Source organism: Anolis carolinensis, unplaced genomic scaffold (assembly GCF_035594765.1).
Source record: "Anolis carolinensis isolate JA03-04 unplaced genomic scaffold, rAnoCar3.1.pri scaffold_11, whole genome shotgun sequence".
NCBI classification, from domain to species: Eukaryota; Metazoa; Chordata; class Lepidosauria; order Squamata; family Dactyloidae; genus Anolis; species Anolis carolinensis.
In genome coordinates, this window is record NW_026943822.1 from 906,292 (window position 1) to 924,490 (window position 18,199).

The window sequence follows — 18,199 nt, forward strand, 5'->3', positions numbered from 1 at the left end:
ACCTCCCAACAAAAAATTCACTCAGGGAGGAAACAGCCAGGCTTTAAAGCTGCAAGGCCATTACATCCTAATCATTTTTCCTAATTGCAGCATTCATACTTGCCTCCAACAAACAAAAAAAACCAATCAGAAATATTGTATATTCACAACCTCTAGGAAATAATATCCCCTGATGGCGCAGCGTGTTAAAGCACTGAGCTGCTGAACTTCTGGACCGAAAGGCCACAGGTTTGAATTGGGGGAGCGGAGAGAGCCCCCACTGTTAGCCCCAGCTTCTGCCAACCCAGAAGTTCAAAAACATGCAAATGTGAGTGCATCAATAGGTACTGCTCCAGCGGGAAGGTAACGCCGCTCCATGCAGTCATCCCACATGACTTTGGAGGAGTCTACGGACAACGCCGGCTCTTCGACTTAGAAATGGAGATGAGCACCAACCCCCAGAGTCAGACACGACTGGACTTAATGTCTGGGGAAAACCTTGACCCTTGACCTTAACTACCACCAATTCCTCAAGACTTTATTTCCCAGACCACCAGACTTCGCCACAGCAACGCGTGGCCGGGCACAGCTAGTGATTTTATAAATGAAGAACCAAAACATCATGTTAGAAAACAAATTTGGCAGAAAAGGTAGTTCAATACGCAGTAATGCTATGTAGTTATTACTGTATTTATGAATTAGCACCAAAATATCACTATTTATTGAAAACATTGACTACAAAAATGCGTTGGATAATCCAGAACGTTGGATAAGCGAATGTTGGATAAGTGAGACTCTACTGTATTGTTCTTTATTTACTGTCCTGATTCTAGAGTTTTTTTTAAATACTGGTGACCAGATTTTGTCCATTTTCATGGTTTCTTCCTTTCTGTTGACATTGTCCAACTGTTTCTTGTGGATTTTGGTGGCTTCTCTGTGTAGTTTGACGTGGTGATTGTTAGAGTGGTCCATCATTTCTAGGTTCACAAATAATATGTTGTGTCCAGGTTGGTTCATCAGGTGCTTTTCTATGGTTGACTTCTCCGGTTGAGTTAATCTGAAGTGCTTTTCATGTTCTTTGATTCGTGTTTGGGCAATGCTCCAGTTGGTGCTTCCTATGTAGACTTGTCCACAGCTTCATGTCCTTTTGTTTGTGCCTTTGTATTTTTGCCTGTTTGCGTCTTTTTATTTTTGTCTCCTTGGCCTGCCACGTTCAGCCCCAGAACTTGGAAACATTTCCTCTTGATGGTTCGTGTTGTTGCTTTCTATTAAGTCACTTGCATGAATTGTCGTGCCGTCGTTTACTATCGTAAATTTATTCATTTATTTATTTCCATCATTTCTGTGCCGCCCTTCTCACCCGAAGGGACTCAGGGCGGCTCACAATCTGGCAAATTCAATGCCGGTATACAGTACAAAAATAAAACATAGCAATTAAAACAATCAATTTAGTAACCAGCTGCTATAAATCACTACTGATCGAGAGGTCATGAGTTCGAAGCCCGGGTCGGGTTAAGCCTCCGACCATAAAAAAAAAAATAGCCCTGGCTTGCTGTTGACCTATGCAGCCCTGAAAGACAGTTGCATCTGTCAAGTAGGGAAAATTTAGGTACGCTTTATGCGGGAGGCTAATTTAACTAATCTACAACACCATAAAACTGCTCACGAGGAAAAGAAGAGGAAGAACAGCCACCAATGGACGGTGAAGCAACAGCTCCCCCTGTGGCCAGAATCGTGAACCTGGAAAGATGTTAAAAAAAATGCCTCTGTGTCTGTCTAAAACTGAATGTTGTTTGTCTGTTGGCATTGAATGTTTGCCATATATGTGTTCATTGTAATCCGCCCTGAGTCCCCTTCGGGGTGAGAAAGAAGGGCGGAATATAAATACTGTAAATAAATAAATAAATAAATACATTTAAAACAGTACAATAAAAATACTTAATCCATTCGTCCACATAAACATTGCACGTAAACCTTAATCTGGACCGAGTTAAAGCCATCATAATTCATTCAGTAAACCTCGAATTTGGTTGCTATATTATGTTGTCGTTTATCTTGTCCTTATGTTGTTTGGGCCTCTGACCCATGTAAGCCGCCCCGAGTCCCCGGTATAAATAAAGTGTTGTTATTATTATTATTATTATTATTATTATTATTATTATTATTATTATTATTATTATTATGACACAGCAAACAAGATAGATATGCTGGATTTCGTTTCACAAAATCACAAGTCAAACACTTCCCAAGTGTCTAGGACTGTGTGATGTATTATTATTATTATTATTATTATTATTATTATTATTATTTTATGACACAGCAAACAAGCTAGATATGCTGGATTTCGTATCACAAAATCACAAGTCGAACACTTCCCAAGTGTCTAGGACTGCGTGATGTATTTTTGGATATTATTATTATTATTATTATTATTATTATTATTATTATTATTATACAATAAAAAAGACTCCAAAACAAAACCCTCAGAGGCATGACTTTTGTAGACTCTTAAGCGTTGGAAGGGGCCACTAAAAGCCATTCAGTTCAACCCATTCTGCTATGCAGGAAGGCACAATCAAAGCCCTCCTGACAGATGGCCATCCAGGAGAACTCTTTTGTACACCTGTTAACATCAGGAAGTTCTTCCTAAATGTTTAGAGGCCTCGTTCCAGAAGCATTCTCTCTCTTGACGTTTTGCCCACATCTATGGCAGGCATCCTCACAACCTCTGAGGATGCCTGTCATAAATGTGGGCGAAACGTCAGGAGAGAATGCTTCTGGAAAATGGCCATACAGCCCAGAAAACACACAACAACTCCTGACCATGAAAGCCTTTGACAACACGTTTAGAGGCCTCCTTTCGCAACACAGCAATTCAGTTTTACTAACAAACCAGAGTTTAAACAAACCTCTTATAAGAGTTTCATACAATATATAATATATAATATACAATATATAATATACATACATATATTATATATTATACTAGCTGTGCCCGGCCACGCGTTGCTGTGGCAAAGTGGTGGTGGTATTGGTTAAAAATTGTTGTGTAATTTTTATTTGACGTTATTTGTTTTTTTAAATTGATTTTATTGTAAGTTATCTTTTTATTTATTATATTTTATTATTGTATTGTATTAATTTTTAGTGTCTTAAATTTTTTTTAGTGTTTTTATTATTTTTTATTGGGTTGCTAGGAAACCAAGTTGGAGGAGCTTAGCCTTCTAACTGGCAGCAATTGGATAAAAGCAATTATTCCTCTCTCTCTAATTAGGACTTTATTTTTCTTTTCATTTTGTTGTATCAACCTAGAGGCGTGGATGAGGGGTTGTGTTGTCAAATTTCGAGGTTGGGGGGCCTGTAGTTTTGTTGTTTTGTGGGTCGCCGTGATGCCATCACTCTTTTATATATATAGATATAAGTTTCATGTAAGCATTACTGTACAAATGAGTTTTGGGCATTTTCACCTTTTCTGTCCTACAGTTAATTCCTGTGTAGTTTCCTCTAAGTTTCCATGGAGTTTGTCACAAAACATCGCTGTCAACACATTTTTCTTTTCTTAATTAGAAACGTATCCATTTTAGTGGCAACGACTGCAACTCCATCAACAAATTGTGCAAATTCTAAACATTACAACAGTACTACCTACACTTGAACACGAGTGTGTCCCGACACACATTTGGGAAAGCTCTGCTCTAGAACGACAAACTTGTCCCCAATTAATCCTTTCACGTATTGAAACAGGACTCTCGCGTCCCTGTTGTTGAGTTACAATTCCCAGAATCCACCCAGCAAACTGAATTGCAAACCAATAAATTCCAGCCTGGTTTTCCTACCTACAGAAAGTGACGCCAGCCTGGATGTGTTCAATCGACTGAGATCTCCTTGAAATGTCACGGCTGAGGAAATGCTCCCAGGCTCAATAGTATCAAGTTCTAGACTCCCGGGTTCTAGAGTCCAGGTTCTTGGTTTCTGCCTCTCTTATCCACCTACCTTCCCAATTGCAAGAAAGCGTTCTGTTACGGTACGGATCTCAACTGCATCTGCTCTTGCCCTTCTGAGGTTTCCACCGCCTGTTACTCCTCGTTTTTCAATCTCCGGAGGCGCACAGGGTGCCTGCCTGCATGCACATGAAGTTTTTCCAAAACATACACGCAGGGACACACCTGCAAAAGAGGCTTCTGCCTTCCTCCTCCCTGCAGCCCCGAGATCTTCTTGTCTAAGGCAGGACAGAGGAATGCACCGGGCCAGGCCACCCTGGGACCTCTTTCTGCTTTCCACAAAGCCTCCTTCGCAAAGTGCAAAACACGGAGCGGCACCTGCTTCCAGGAGAACCCAGCTATTTCTGGGCCGGCGCTTGGGCACGTTAATGAGTAACCTTTTTAATGACTCCGCCGGTAGGATGCCGAAAGGGATCGTTCACCCGTAAAAACTGAGCACGAAACCAGGCCGGGCGGCGGTCCCATAAAGATCAAGGATTTGTTGCAATTTGCAACACCTGTGTGTCAACATTATGTTTTTGGGACCCACATTGATTGGGGAGAAGGTATCAATAATAATAATAATAATAATAATAATAATAATAATAATAATAATAAGTATTATAATTATTATTACTGAAGTCAAAAATCAGAAACTCCTCAAAACACAGCAGACAAAGACTGAGTACAAGAAAACCGCACTACAAACTAGAGCTGACAGCTGGCACAACAAAACACTGCATGGAAAGTTCCTTGACAAAACTGAAGGAAAAGCTGAGAAGGAGAAGACCTGGCTCTGGCTCACAAATGGGACCCTGAAGAAGGAGACAGAAGGCCTGATCCTTGCAGCCCAGGAGCAAGACATCAGGACAAAGGCCATTAATAATAATAATAATAATAATAATAATAATAATAATAATAATAATAGAAGACCTGGCTCTGGCTCACGAATGGGACCCTGAAGAAGGAGACAGAAGGCCTGATCCTTGCAGCCCAGGAGCAAGACATCAGGACAAAGGCAATTAATAATAATAATAATAATAATAATAATAATAGAAGACCTGGCTCTGGCTCACGAATGGACCCTGAAGAAGGAGACAGAAGGCCTGATCCTTGCAGCCCAGGAGCAAGACATCAGGACAAAGGGAATTAATAATAATAATAATAATAATAATAATAATAATAGAAGACCTGGCTCTGGCTCACGAATGGGACCCTGAAGAAGGAGACAGAAGGCCTGATCCTTGCAGCCCAGGAGAAAGTCATCAGGACAAAGGCAATTAATAATAATAATAATAATAATAATAATAATAATAATAATAATAATAGAAGACCTGGCTCTGGCTCACGAATGGGAACCTGAAGAAGGAGACAGAAGGCCTGATCCTTGCAGCCCAGGAGCAAGACATCAGGACAAAGGCAATTCAGGCCAAGATCAAAAAATCAGCTGATGACCCAAAATGTAGACTGTGCAAGGAAGCTGACGAAACCATGGATCATATCCTCAGCTGCTGTAAGAAAATCGCACAGACAGACTACAAACAGAGGCACAACTATGTGGCCCAAATGATCCATTGGAACTTATGCCTTGAGTACCACCTCCCAGCAGTAAAGAACTGGTGGGATCACAAACCAGCAAAGGTCGTGGAAAATGAGCACGCAAAGATACTGTGGGACTTCCAAATCCAGACTGAGAAAGTTCTGGAACACAACACACCAGACATCACAGTTGTGGAAAAGAACAAGGTTTGGATCATTGATGTCGCCATCCCAGGTGACAGTCGCATTGACGAAAAACAACAGGAAAAACTCAGCCGCTATCAGGACCTCAAGATTGAACTGCAAAGACTCTGGCAGAAACCAGTGCAGGTGGTCCCGGTGGTGGTGGGCACATTGGGTGCCGTGCCAAAAGATCTCAGCCGGCATTTGGAAACAATAGACATTGACAAAATCTGCACTCTCCCCGGGTGGGATTCGAACCTGGCAGCGTTCAGGCCAGCAGCCCAACCTTCAAGTCACGAGGCTTTAGTCCACTAGGCCACCGGGGGGTCCTAAAGGCACGAGGGTTTGTGTAGAAAAGCATCACCTTTTTACATAAAGCTCCACTTTTGCAACCGTTGCTGCAAAGGCATTTTTGGAGGGAGGGGCAGTTGTGTTTGCAGAAGCCGAGGCCCAACGGCCTCCCCGGGCGGCCCGTTCTTTCCCCACTTGTGGGTGAGGCCGAGGAGGAGGCGGAAAACCAGCCTTTCCAGTCCCAGCACAGAGGCGCCTTGTTCCCTCCAGCAGCACCCAAGTTTTGCACCACTTCCTATGAAAATATGGCACTACGTAACAACATTGGAACTTTTTTTCTGTTCCTGGTTTGAAAGTGGGATTTAAGTGGTTTAACTGTGCGGCGGTTACTTCGAAGGAAGTTGTTATAGTCCAGAAACTTCATTTTCGTGGTTGCAATTGGTTGGGACTTGGAAAAGTCTCACAAAATGTGTTGGAGGATGTCCCACAGAAATAAAGTTTGTGCCGTTTAATCAACTTTTCCCATGTTTTTTTTTAATGATATAACCAATTAGGAAATAACAATGGTAAGCCAGTTATTTGAGAGAAGAGACACAGCTGTGCCAACTAGACATCCCTAAGCTGGCCTTTAACAATAGGTTAAACCCTTGTGCCGGCTGAACTGCTGACCTGAAGGTTGGGTTGTTGACCTGAAGGTTGCCGATTCGGGTCCGTGGGACAGGGTGGGCTCCCGTCTGTAAGCTCTAGCTTGCAAGGACATGAGACAAGCCTCCCAGTAACACATCCGGGTGTCTCCTGGGCAACATCTCCGTAGACGGCCAATTCTCTCACACCAGAAGCAACTTGCAGTATGTTCTCAAGTCACATCTGAAACGATAAAAAAGCTGGCTTTTTAGAATGATAGTGTTGGAAGAGACCCCAAAGGACACTCAGTCAAACCAGTTATACTGCCTTCATGCAGGAAAACCAAAGCACCCCAGACTGATGACCATCCAGCCCCTGCTTAATAATAATAATAATAATAATAATAATAATAATAATAATAATAATAATAATAATAATACATCACACAGTCCTAGACACTTGGGAAGTGTTTGACTTGTGATTTTGTGATACGAAATCCAGCATATCTATCTTGTTTGCTGTGTCATAATAAAATAATAATAATAATAATAATAATAATAATAATAATAGTAATAATAATACATCACACAGTCCTAGACACTTGGGAAGTGTTTGACTTGTGGTTTTGTGAAACGAAATCCAGCATATCTATCTTGTTTGCTGTCATAATAATAATAATAATAATAATAATAATAATAATAATAATAATAATAATAATAATACATCACACAGTCCTAGACACTTGGGAAGTGTTCGACTTGTGATTTTGTGATATGAAATCCAGCATATCTATCTTGTTTGCTGTGTCATAATAATAATAATAATAATAATAATAATAATAATAATAATAATAATAATAATACATCACACAGTCCTAGACACTTGTGAAGAGTTCAACTTGTGATTTTGTGATACGAAATCCAGCCTTTCTATCTTGTTTGCTGTGTCATAATAATAATAATAAAATAATAATAATAATAATAATAATAATAATAATAATAATAATAATAATAATACATCACACAGTCCTAGAAGCTTGGGAAGTGTCTGACTTGTGATTTTGTGATATGAAAACCAGCATATCTACCTTGTTTGCTGTGTCATAATAAAATAATAATAATAATAATAATGGTAATAATAATAAGACAAATGGCCACCTCCTCCGGACTCTGAGGCAGAGAGTTCCACTGTTGAACAGCCCTAAGAAGTTCTTCTTAATGTTCAGGTGGAATCCCCTTTTCTGTGATTTGAACCCATTGCTCCTAGTTCTAGTTTCGGCTCCATTGAGTTCCAGTTTCCAGGGCTATGGAATCATAGGAATTGTCGCCAGCATTTCTTTGGTGGCGAAGGCTCAAGTCCTTGCCAAACTACAACACCCACAACTCCTGTTGGAGTTCTACCGGGAAGGCATCTACACTGAAGGACGACTGAATGGCTTGAACTGCCAACGCAATGCGATGGAAACCTTGGGTAGAGATGGTCGAGAGACTTGCAAGACCACAACATCTGCTGAATTGCATCGGTGTTGAGCTGCATTCGCCCAACAGTGTAGACGCACCTTGAGAAAAGGAGATGAAAAGCAGCCCAAAGGAAGGAGTTGTTTTGCGTTGCCAACACAAAGCCTTGACCTCCAAAAGCGTGGAAACAGGAGTCCCGCCTTTGTTGTCATTGCCGTTTGGTTTCAGGCCGTTCTCGTTTGGCAACTCGCAGGAGGTTAGAAAAATATTCCCAGCGGCCTTTTCTTTTTACGACGTATATAGGTTTCCCTCCGGCTGGAACCAGTTTTGCCAGTTCCTCCAAGGACATCCTGACTTTGTGGCCTCAAAGAGGTGCAGGTGAGGTGAGGTGCATCTACACTGCAGAATTAATGCGGTTTAGCACCACTCCAACCACCCCAATGCAATGAGATGGTGTGAGATGCAGGGGAAGCTCCAAGACCCTGGTGAGACCTGAAGAACGAGACCCTTGTGAAGGGATTCGTGTCCTAATAAAAGGATTGAATCACCTCTCCACGGCCATCCTTGTTTGGGTTCATAGTGCGGCTCTGAAGAGCCGGCGTTGTCCATAGACACCTCCAAGGTCATGTGGCCACTGGCATGACTGCATGGAGCGCCGTTACCTTCCCGCCAGAGCAGTACCTATTGCTCTACTCACACTCTGGGGGTTGGTGCTCATCTCCATTTCTAAGCTGAAGAGCCGGCATTGTCCATAGACACCTCCAAGGTCATGTGGCCACTGGCATGACTGCATGGAGCGCCGTTACCTTCCCACCAGAGCAGTACCTATTGCTCTACTCACACTCTGGGGGTTGGTGCTCATCTCCATTTCTAAGCTGAAGAGCCGGCATTGTCCATAGACACCTCCAAGGTCATGTGGCCACTGGCATGACTGCATGGAGCGCCGTTACCTTCCCACCAGAGCAGTACCTATTGCTCTACTCACACTCTGGGGGTTGGTGCTCATCTCCATTTTCTGAAGAGCCAGCATTGTCCATAGACACCTCCAAGGTCATGTGGCCAGTGGCATGACTGCATGGAGCACAGTTACCTTCCCGCCAGAGCAGTACCTATTGATCTACTCACACTCTGGGGGTTGGTGCTCATCTCCATTTCTAAGCTGAAGAGCCGGCATTGTCCGTAGACACCTCCAAGGTCATGTGGCCACTGGCATGACTGCATGGAGCGCCGTTACCTTCCCACCAGAGCAGTACCTATTGCTCTACTCACACTCTGGGGGTTGGTGCTCATCTCCATTTCTAAGCTGAAGAGCCGGCATTGTCCATAGACACCTCCAAGGTCATGTGGCCACTGGCATGACTGCATGGAGCGCTGTTACCTTCCCACCAGAGCAGTACCTATTGCTCTACTCACACTCTGGGGGTTGGTGCTCATCTCCATTTTCTGAAGAGCCAGCATTGTCCATAGACACCTCCAAGGTCATGTGGCCAGTGGCATGACTGCATGGAGCAGTTACCTTCCCGCCGGAGCAGTACCTATTGATCTACTCACACTCTGGGGGTTGGTGCTCATCTCCATTTCTAAGCTGAAGAGCCGGCATTGTCCGTAGACACCTCCAAGGTCATGTGGCCACTGGCATGACTGCATGGAGCACCGTTACCTTCCTGCCAAAGCGGTACCTATTGATCTACTCACATTTGCATGCTTTCAAACTGCTAGGTTGGCAGAAGCTGGGGCTAACAGTGGGAGCTCACCCCACTCCCCGGATTTGAACCGCTGACCTTTCGGTCTGCAATTTCAGCATCTCAGTGGTTTAATCCGCTGCACTCTTTTTGGTTTCTTGCTGTCGTTTCTTTCCGTTTCCCCCTCTTGTATCACATCCTACCCATTGCTTCATTCATGAAAACATTGCAAAATGTGCCTGAAGGTTTTACCGGTTCCAAGTGGCGCAAGCGGTTTTTTGGAAGGTGGTTTCAGCACAGATCTGGCCAAACCCTGTTTCAAAGAATCTCTGGAAGGCCACCCTATCCCCAATCACAGTGCTACAACCTCAAGGGCATCTACACTGTAGGTTTAATGCAGTTTGACGCCACGTGAACTGCTGTGGCTCAATGCAATCAAATCCAGGGAGTCGTCTTCAGTCGGCCTATGCATGTTATTTGTTAGTAGATAATAATATATTAAGCTTGTGTCTTGTGTCATTTGATCACTGTTCTCTGTATTTTAATATATGCGTTTTGTAGAAATACAATTTAATATGCGCAAATAATAATAATAATAATTACGATCTGCCAACTGCAAAAGGCCACCCGACTGGGATCTGTGCGCATCATCCGAAAATACATCACACAGTCCTAGACGCTTGGGAAGTGTTCGACTTGGGATTTTGTGAAACGAAATCCAGCATATCTATCTTGTTTGCTGTGTCATAATAAAATAATAATAATAATATCAGAGTCAAATAAATGTAATAGTAGCAACAATAATAGAGAAAAATAATAAATGTACCATATATTCACAAGTATAAGCTGACCCAAATATAAGCCAACCAGGACCCTCACCCGAGTATAAGCCGAGCGGGGCTTTTTCAGTCTTAAAAAAGGGATGAAAAACTAGGTTTATACTCAAGTATATACAGTAATACAATGGCCTCTGGATGGGGCTGGACTATAGGTCCCATCATCCATCGCCCTTGGAGATATTAGCACCCGCAGTCCCAAGAACAACATCATTCTTGCGGCTAACGTTTGGGCAATTTGGTGGAGAGAAAAAGCAGAGTATAAATAAACACAAAAATAATCATAATCATGCAAACATACACAGCGGACGACTGTAAGATTAAAAACGTTTTATTTTACAATTTTTATAAAGCAGCTTTACACGAAGCACAAAGCTTTTAATTCTTTATATATATATATAGATTTGTATTTTATTTATATGTATATATATATATATAAACATAACAGGGCGTTTCCCGCTGCAAAAAAAGGTTCACGTCTCGCCGTATAGAAAACTAACCTGTGCACATTGTGCTTAAACCCACAGAGTCTGTACAGCTTTACAAAGGACTTTTTCCCCGCCCTTCAAAGGGGCAAATCCTGTAAACAATTTATTGCATATTTAACACATGGAGTCAATCCCACATGTAGACAAGCAAAGGGGGGAAAAGGAAATCAAAACAACAATGACAACGACCACCAGAAAAAGGATGATTGCAAAGTGGGTGAAAAAGAGCGGCATTGCGCGAGTCTCGTATGGACGGCGAAGGTTGTGCTTGTGGGGTCTTGGGCGGCACTTCCATCTCATGGGTTTCTCGTGAGAAAGCGCTTTGCACAAACGTGCAAGAGGCACGAAGCCGAGTCTCACAATTTGCCTTCACTTTCTATCTATGTCCAAAAATAATCAACAGCAGCACATGGTTTCCTGTTGCCTTCCGGCTGCATCCGAAATCCCTGCACAATGAAGGAGGAAGAGGGTCGATGCGGAGACCCAAGACGGGCAAATTGCGGACTCTGCAAACCTCTTTCCTTTTGGGATGCAATGACACTTGAGTCACACTTTCCACAAACCCATTTGCCTTCCTTCCAACTCTTAACGGTGACCATGCACCAGGCCCAAAGTGTGCCCCAAACGGCATCATTCGGACATAAGAATGAAATGAAAATCCCGCACCGGCCAGAGAAAGGGCTCCTGGCCCCCTCGGATCCCTTGCAAGGATAAATACGGGATCCGACTGACTGTACCTAAGCCCAGAGAGTCAACCAATATCTGGCGGCACCTTGGTCCTCTGTGACCGATCATGGACACACCTTTCCAGCCAGAACAAGCAATGCTGCTGTCGCTATTTCTTTCCTTATCGCAGGAGAAAGCTATGGCCGCACGGTTAAGGCACAAACAGGTCACGAAAGCAGCGCTTGCCCCCAACAAAACATGCCCGGGCCACTCCGAAGATGCACAGCCAAAAGAGTCATTGATCTCATTCTGCACATCTTGTTGCTACAAATCTCGATGGCCAGAACATGCCCGACGAGGAAGAGAGCTCATTCTGCGCCTCTGTTGCCCGGGAAGAACCCACAACTCTCTTTTCAGAGCCATTTTGGCATCATGCGCCAAGAGACCCAAGAGCCACACTTGACTTCTTTCCTGACCTTTGTCCACAAGACTGTCCAGCTCAAGCACCAAAGGAGAAAAGGCCAGAGCAGGAGAGGTGGCCAGCAACCGTCTCTTCTACAATTTGAAGTTATCATGATTATTCCCATCCAAGCCACACAAGTTCCCAATCCAGAGATTGCACACTTCTAGCCATGTCTCACAAGCAGACAATGCACACCCTCCAGATGCATTTAGTATCGCCATTCCCAACATCTCCCAGCCAATGTGCATTCAATGGCCAGGGATAATGGGAGTTGCAGTCCCAACATCTGGAAGGCATTGCCGATCCTTGATGCACCAAATCACTCAAGGGAAGCATCTCTGCATTATTCCGCAAGGAAGCCTCTCACAGAGATCCAGGCCTAGATCTCTGGAAATTCACCAGGAAATCAAAGAGTACGAAAGTGCTGTGTTGAGTGCCCAGGGAATTCAAGGCTTTCCCAAAAGGCAAGCACCACTATTGTCAAGATTTGGAAGTGTGGTTGTGCCCTGACTTTTTGCAAGAAAACACATTTTTTGTCATGTTGAGGTTCAAATCTGCCCCCAAAACCTTCTTAAACACATATAGGCAACATTCTCTCCTACCATTTCCTTCCATTTCACCTACCTTTTGTTCCATTTTGACTTTTCTCCCCATTCTCGTTACTTTTTTGTTCCATTTCTCCTCCCAAATCATACAAAAATGTCACTTCATCACAATTTTCAAGGAGAAACGCAGGGGAAAGCCAGGTATGCTTTGGGTGGAAACGTGGGAAATGGACTCTACCTTTGTCGTAAAACCCTTGTGCCGACGTGTTAGCACCAAAGTTTGTGGTCGTGTCGTTTTGTGCCCTAAGAAACATGTTGTACCTTCCCAGACTTGCCTGGGAAATGCGCATTTGCCAAAGAGGGAGAAAAAAGCATGGGGAAAGGTTCGGAAGCATCCCGAAAGGTGGTTACCACATTCCCAAGAAGGAACCAAACACCCGAAAGAAAGGCTTTTGGGCCTGAGAAGCTCAGAAATGTGCCAACCAGCAACGGAAAAGAGATATCGCTGCAGAAAGCCATGCCTGGTTTTGTTGGAAGGCTTCTTGGATTTGAGACACAACGCTCAAAAAGATGGACACAATTCCCAGGAAACGTGTTTGGGAAGATTTCGGCACATCTCAGTGGGAAATGCATCTAAGAGGATAAGGGCTCTCTTGTTATTCCAGCCTCTCAGTTTGCTTCCGCAAAGACTTGTGTCTCTCACGGCATCGGCTTCTCAGGAACCAGGAGGAAATTTGCCAAGTGGAAGATGCTTTTTTGTAGCAGTAGAAATGGAAAGAAATAACGCGGTTCAAAACAGCGGCGGGAACAAAGTTTGCGGACTACTGAATTGCAGTGACCAGCTCCACAGACCAGATTCCTTTGCTAAAATAAAATAAATCACAAATGTAAAGGACAATCATTCACCAAAGAGGAGCTTCATGATCAAGAGCAGCTGCAGAAAAGAGGTTCATTTCGAGCCCCTTCTGCAAACTGATTTGCACTTTGTTTCAGCAAGTACTGAGGATGCAAAAGGGCCACCCAAATCTCCCAAAAAACAGAAAAATACAAAAATGCTCAATACAAAGGAGGAAAGGGTTAGTGTCGAACACGAGAGTGTGAGATGGCAGAACCAGTGTGGCCCTGTTTTTGTGCAGCCGGCTGGTCCCACTCCTTGTTGTGCTTCGAGAACGAAAACATCCCAACAGATCACATTTCCCAGCAAACGGAATCTTAAACCAAACAGCTCCAAACATTCCCCAAAAAGGGGGAAACATATATGGATATACGTAGAAAAAACAGGCACCCGTCACGCTCTGGGTGACAAGGAAATAAAGTGGCTGTGAGACCACTTAGTGTTACGAATCTTGGCTCAAAGGAATGGGAATAATATTCTTATCTCCTTTTTTCTTGTGTTTTTCCCAAACCCACTGTGATGGTTTCTGTAGTACTTTTTGCCCTAAAAAACTCCAACTGTAACGGAAAAGGCTGTCTGAAGAAGACACGTAATAATGCACAAGTGTTACGACGGACCTCAGTGAAGAAGTAAACAAGTGGACAACGTTTGGATTCGGTCGCCTTGGACGCCCACTTTGAGAAAGTACCTCGGACGCTACAAAAAGGGGCCGAAGGACCGTGGGGAGGGGCTCACGTCCCCCCGAGGATGCACCCCGAGGCCCAACATCCCCGTTTTCCTCCCGCAGTCGCTCCCCAAATGACCACCGGATGCCACGTCCTTTTGCCATTCGGGGAGACACCGCAGCAGGAAAGTGAGATGCTTTAGAGCAGCAAAGACCTGCCGCGTTGGTGAGAAGTTGAGGGTGCATCTTCCCATGTTTTCCCAAGTTTGAGAGAGTGATTTTGGCAAAAACTGCCCTCAAAATGATGCCGATTTAAAATAAAATAAGGGGGGAAAATGGGGCAAGTTTAGGGGGCTGGTGGGGGCTCCATGGGCCATGGATACAGGGGCCACACGAAGCCCCTCCAACGTCCCTTCTTGCCCTAAAGCAGTGTGTCCAGCCTGTGGTGCTACAGGTGTTTGGGACTACAACTCCCAGAAGCTCCAATTGCCAGTTGGACCAGGAATTCTGGGAGCTGAACTAAAACACTTGGAGGACCAAAGGTTGGATACTACTGAACTAACGGATTAAACCGCTGGAATGCAACAGTTCAAACAGCGATTCCCAAATGTTAGTCCTGCAAGTGTTTTGGTCTTCATTTGGGCAAGGGTCGGGGATTCTGGGCTCTGAAGTCCAAAATACCTGGAAGAGCAGAGTTTCCAAAACACTGGAACAGAATGGGTTTCAAGCAGACCTCTCCAACCTCTAGGCGTTTGGGCCTCCAGCTCCCAGAATCCCCTATTGCCAATGGCAGGGAATTCTGGGACCTGAAGTCCAATATACCTGCAAGAGCAGGAAAAGAACGATCTCAAGCAGACCTCTCCAACCTGCGGCCTCCAGGCGTTTGGGCTGCCGATTCCCAGAATTCACTATCGCCAATGGCAGGGAATTCTGGGCTCTGAAGTCCAAAATACTTGGAAGAGCAGAGTTTGGGAAACATTGGAAAATAATGGTTTCAAGCAGACCTCTCCAACCTGCAGCCTCCAGGCGTCTGGGCCTCCGGCTCCCAGAATTCCCTATCGTCAGTGTGTCCAATGGCAGGGAATTCTGGGACCTGAAGTCCAAACTGCTTGGGAGAGTGACAGGCTGTGCAGGCCTGGTTTTAAGGATCACTTTATATGAAAAAGTACACAACGCGCAGAGTTGTCCTTCTAGGCTCTGGAGCGCAACGGGGGGCACGGGATCCCACTCGGGGGGCTCAGTTGTGCTTGGCCCTCCCGCCGCGCAGGTAGCCCTTCCAGCGCTTGGCGAACTCCCTGAAGACGGGGCTGTCGTCGACGGTGCTGAGCAGCTGGAGCTGGTTGATGTGCGTGGTGTGGTAGTCCCAGCGGGCCAGGTTGGGGGCGGCGCCCAGCATGAAGTGGCGCAGGTCGTAGACGGTGCCGGAGCCGGTGTCGTAGAGCGGGAGCATGGCCTTGAGGGAGTCCATGCCGCGCTCGTACAGCCCCCGGGCCTCCCTGCCCAGCGCCTCCCCGGCCGTCTCCTTCAGGTCGTAGAGGCCGATGAGGGAGTACATGAAGCCGTTGAGCACGAAGGAGCTGGGCCGCGTGGGGTACTCCTCGTACCAGTCGTGCCGGCCCATGAAGACGGCCTTCACGCCGCGCTGCTCCGAGGGCAGCTTGTACGGGGCCGTGGCCCGCAGCGCGGCCGCCAGGAAGGCCTGCTCCTTGGTCAGCAGGAAGGCCCGCACCAGCGTGGACATGGCCTGCCCCTGCGCCATGGCCGAGTACCAGCCCGGCTCCAGCGACCGGAACCCCTCCCCCAGCTTCCGGGTCACCATGATGGGCCAGCCGCCCCGCTCGTCCTGGTTGCGCACCAGCCAGTCGCTGGCGGCGAAGAAGGCGGCCATGTGGGCGGTGGAGGAGACGGTGACGTTGTCGAGGAAGCCCCTGCCGCGCACCACCAGCCGCACCACCTTCCGGGGCATGATCTTGGTGGGCTTGACCGCCTTGGTGTGCGAGAGGCCCACCCCTTTGCGCAGGTCCGTCACCAGGTCCCGGGTGAGCGTGCTCCAGCCGGACCGGGCCCCGATCCCGTACGAGACGTCCCGGTCCTTGAAGGAGATGAGGTGCGAGTCCGAGACGTAGTGCAGCGTGAAGGGCGGGCCCTTCTCCGTCGTCTCCAGGACCACCGAGACGCTGCCGTTGCCCACCAAGCGCAGGTCCAAGGACAGGATGAAGTCCCGCCCGTTGCCCAGCGCCAGCCAGGCACCCTCCGAGTTTTCTGAGGAGAACAACGAGAAGAGCAACAACGTAAAGCCAGCGAGGAAGGGACAGAAGGCATCACAAGGCCATTTGGCAAAACCAAGCGATGCTCTGAGGCCAGAGAAAAAAAGAGGAGCCAGGAAAACCATTCACTTGCGGGCCCTTCTCCCCACTAACATGCTATGCTGATAATATAATATATATAATATATTTTATACACATATAATAGGGGCCTTGGTGGCACAGTGTGTTAAAGGGCTGAGCTGCTGAACTTGCAGACCGAAAGGTCCCAGGTTCAAATCCCGGGAGCAGAATAAGCACCCGCTGTTAGCCCCAGCTCCTGCCAACCTAGCAGTTCGAAAACATGCAAAGGTGAGTAGATCAATAGATACCGCTCAGGTGGGAAGGTAACGGAGCTCCATGCAGTCATGATCTCCAGGCCACATGACCTGGAGATGTCTATGGACAACAGTGGCTCTTCGGCTTAGAAATGGAGATGAGCACCAACCCCCAGAGTCGGTCACGACTGGATTTAACGTCAGGGGAAAACCTTTACCTTTTATACACATATAATATTGATAATAATGTTGTAAATGTAGTATTACTAATAATATTACCATATAATGATATGGTACAATATAGTAATGTAATGCTTATATTGTGCTATGCTAATAATATATTCTACGTACATTTGAATTGTAAGCCACTCTGAGTCCCCTCCGGGGTGAGAAGAGCGGGATATAAATGTAGCAAATAAATAAATAAATAAACAAATAAATAAATAATGGAGCCCCTAATGGTGCAGCGGGTTAAACTGCTTAGTTGCTAAACTTGCTGCCCAAAAAGTCAGCGGTTTGAATCCGGGGGGGTGAGGTGAACTCCTGCTGTTGGCCTCAGCTTCTGCCAACCTGGCAGTTTGAAAACATGCAAATAGAGTAGATCAATAGGTACTGCTCCGACGGGAAGGTAACAGTGCTCCATGCATCTGTTTTTAGAATGTTTTTATGAATGTTGATGTAAGCTAATAATTTTAATCTGATTTATAGTGTATTGTATAATTTTTATACGTGTGTTTATTGTAAGCCGCCCTGAGTCCCCTCTCGGGTGAGAAGGGCGGGAATTAAATGTTGTAATAATAATAATAATAATAATGCCAGTGGCCACATGACCTTGGAGGTGTCTATGGACAATGCCGGCTCTTCAGCTTAGAAATGGAGATGGACACCAACCCCCAGAGTCGGACACAACTGGACTTCATGTCAGGGGAAAACCTTTCCCTTTACTAATAAAAATAATAATCCCATTTATGCAGCAAATTCAGGTTGGCTCCAAGGCTGGGCAAAGCCAAGTTGTTTTTCAAATGCTTCCAGTCAGAATCCCATTAAGAGATGCATACATTTGGGCCTTTAGGTTGGAGACTTTTGCGGCCTCCGCCTTTAGAGACCCCCGGCCTCCAGGCACTGGCTGGAATGACTCCGTTGCCTCGTAAAGTAATGGGCTCGTTAATTCTAATGGCTATTGATTAGTTGGGGGAATACATTACACCCCTATTAATGAGGCTGTCTCCGTTGCCGATAGCCGTTCGTTTTGCTCTCCTTTCCGTCCCTAATGCGCATACATTTGCACTTCAGTTATAGAGGATCGGGATCCATTGATCACTTATA

General features: G+C 45.5%; 1 protein-coding gene across 3 annotated transcripts in view; it reads right to left on the minus strand.

Moving 5' to 3' along the window:
• The window catches only part of glce (glucuronic acid epimerase), a 56,187-nt gene that overhangs the window by 5,916 nt on the left and 32,072 nt on the right, over positions 1-18,199 (minus strand). For 2 of the 3 annotated variants that reach the window (XM_003228562.3, XM_008122276.2), the window contains one exon: positions 10,887-16,554. The exons of the other annotated variant lie outside the window; for it this stretch is intronic. In XM_003228562.3, coding sequence (XP_003228610.2) covers positions 15,530-16,554 — 1,025 coding nt within the window. In that variant the 3' untranslated portion in view covers positions 10,887-15,529. Of the gene's footprint in view, positions 1-10,886; positions 16,555-18,199 lie in introns of those variants that run through there. 3 annotated transcript variants of the gene reach the window in all.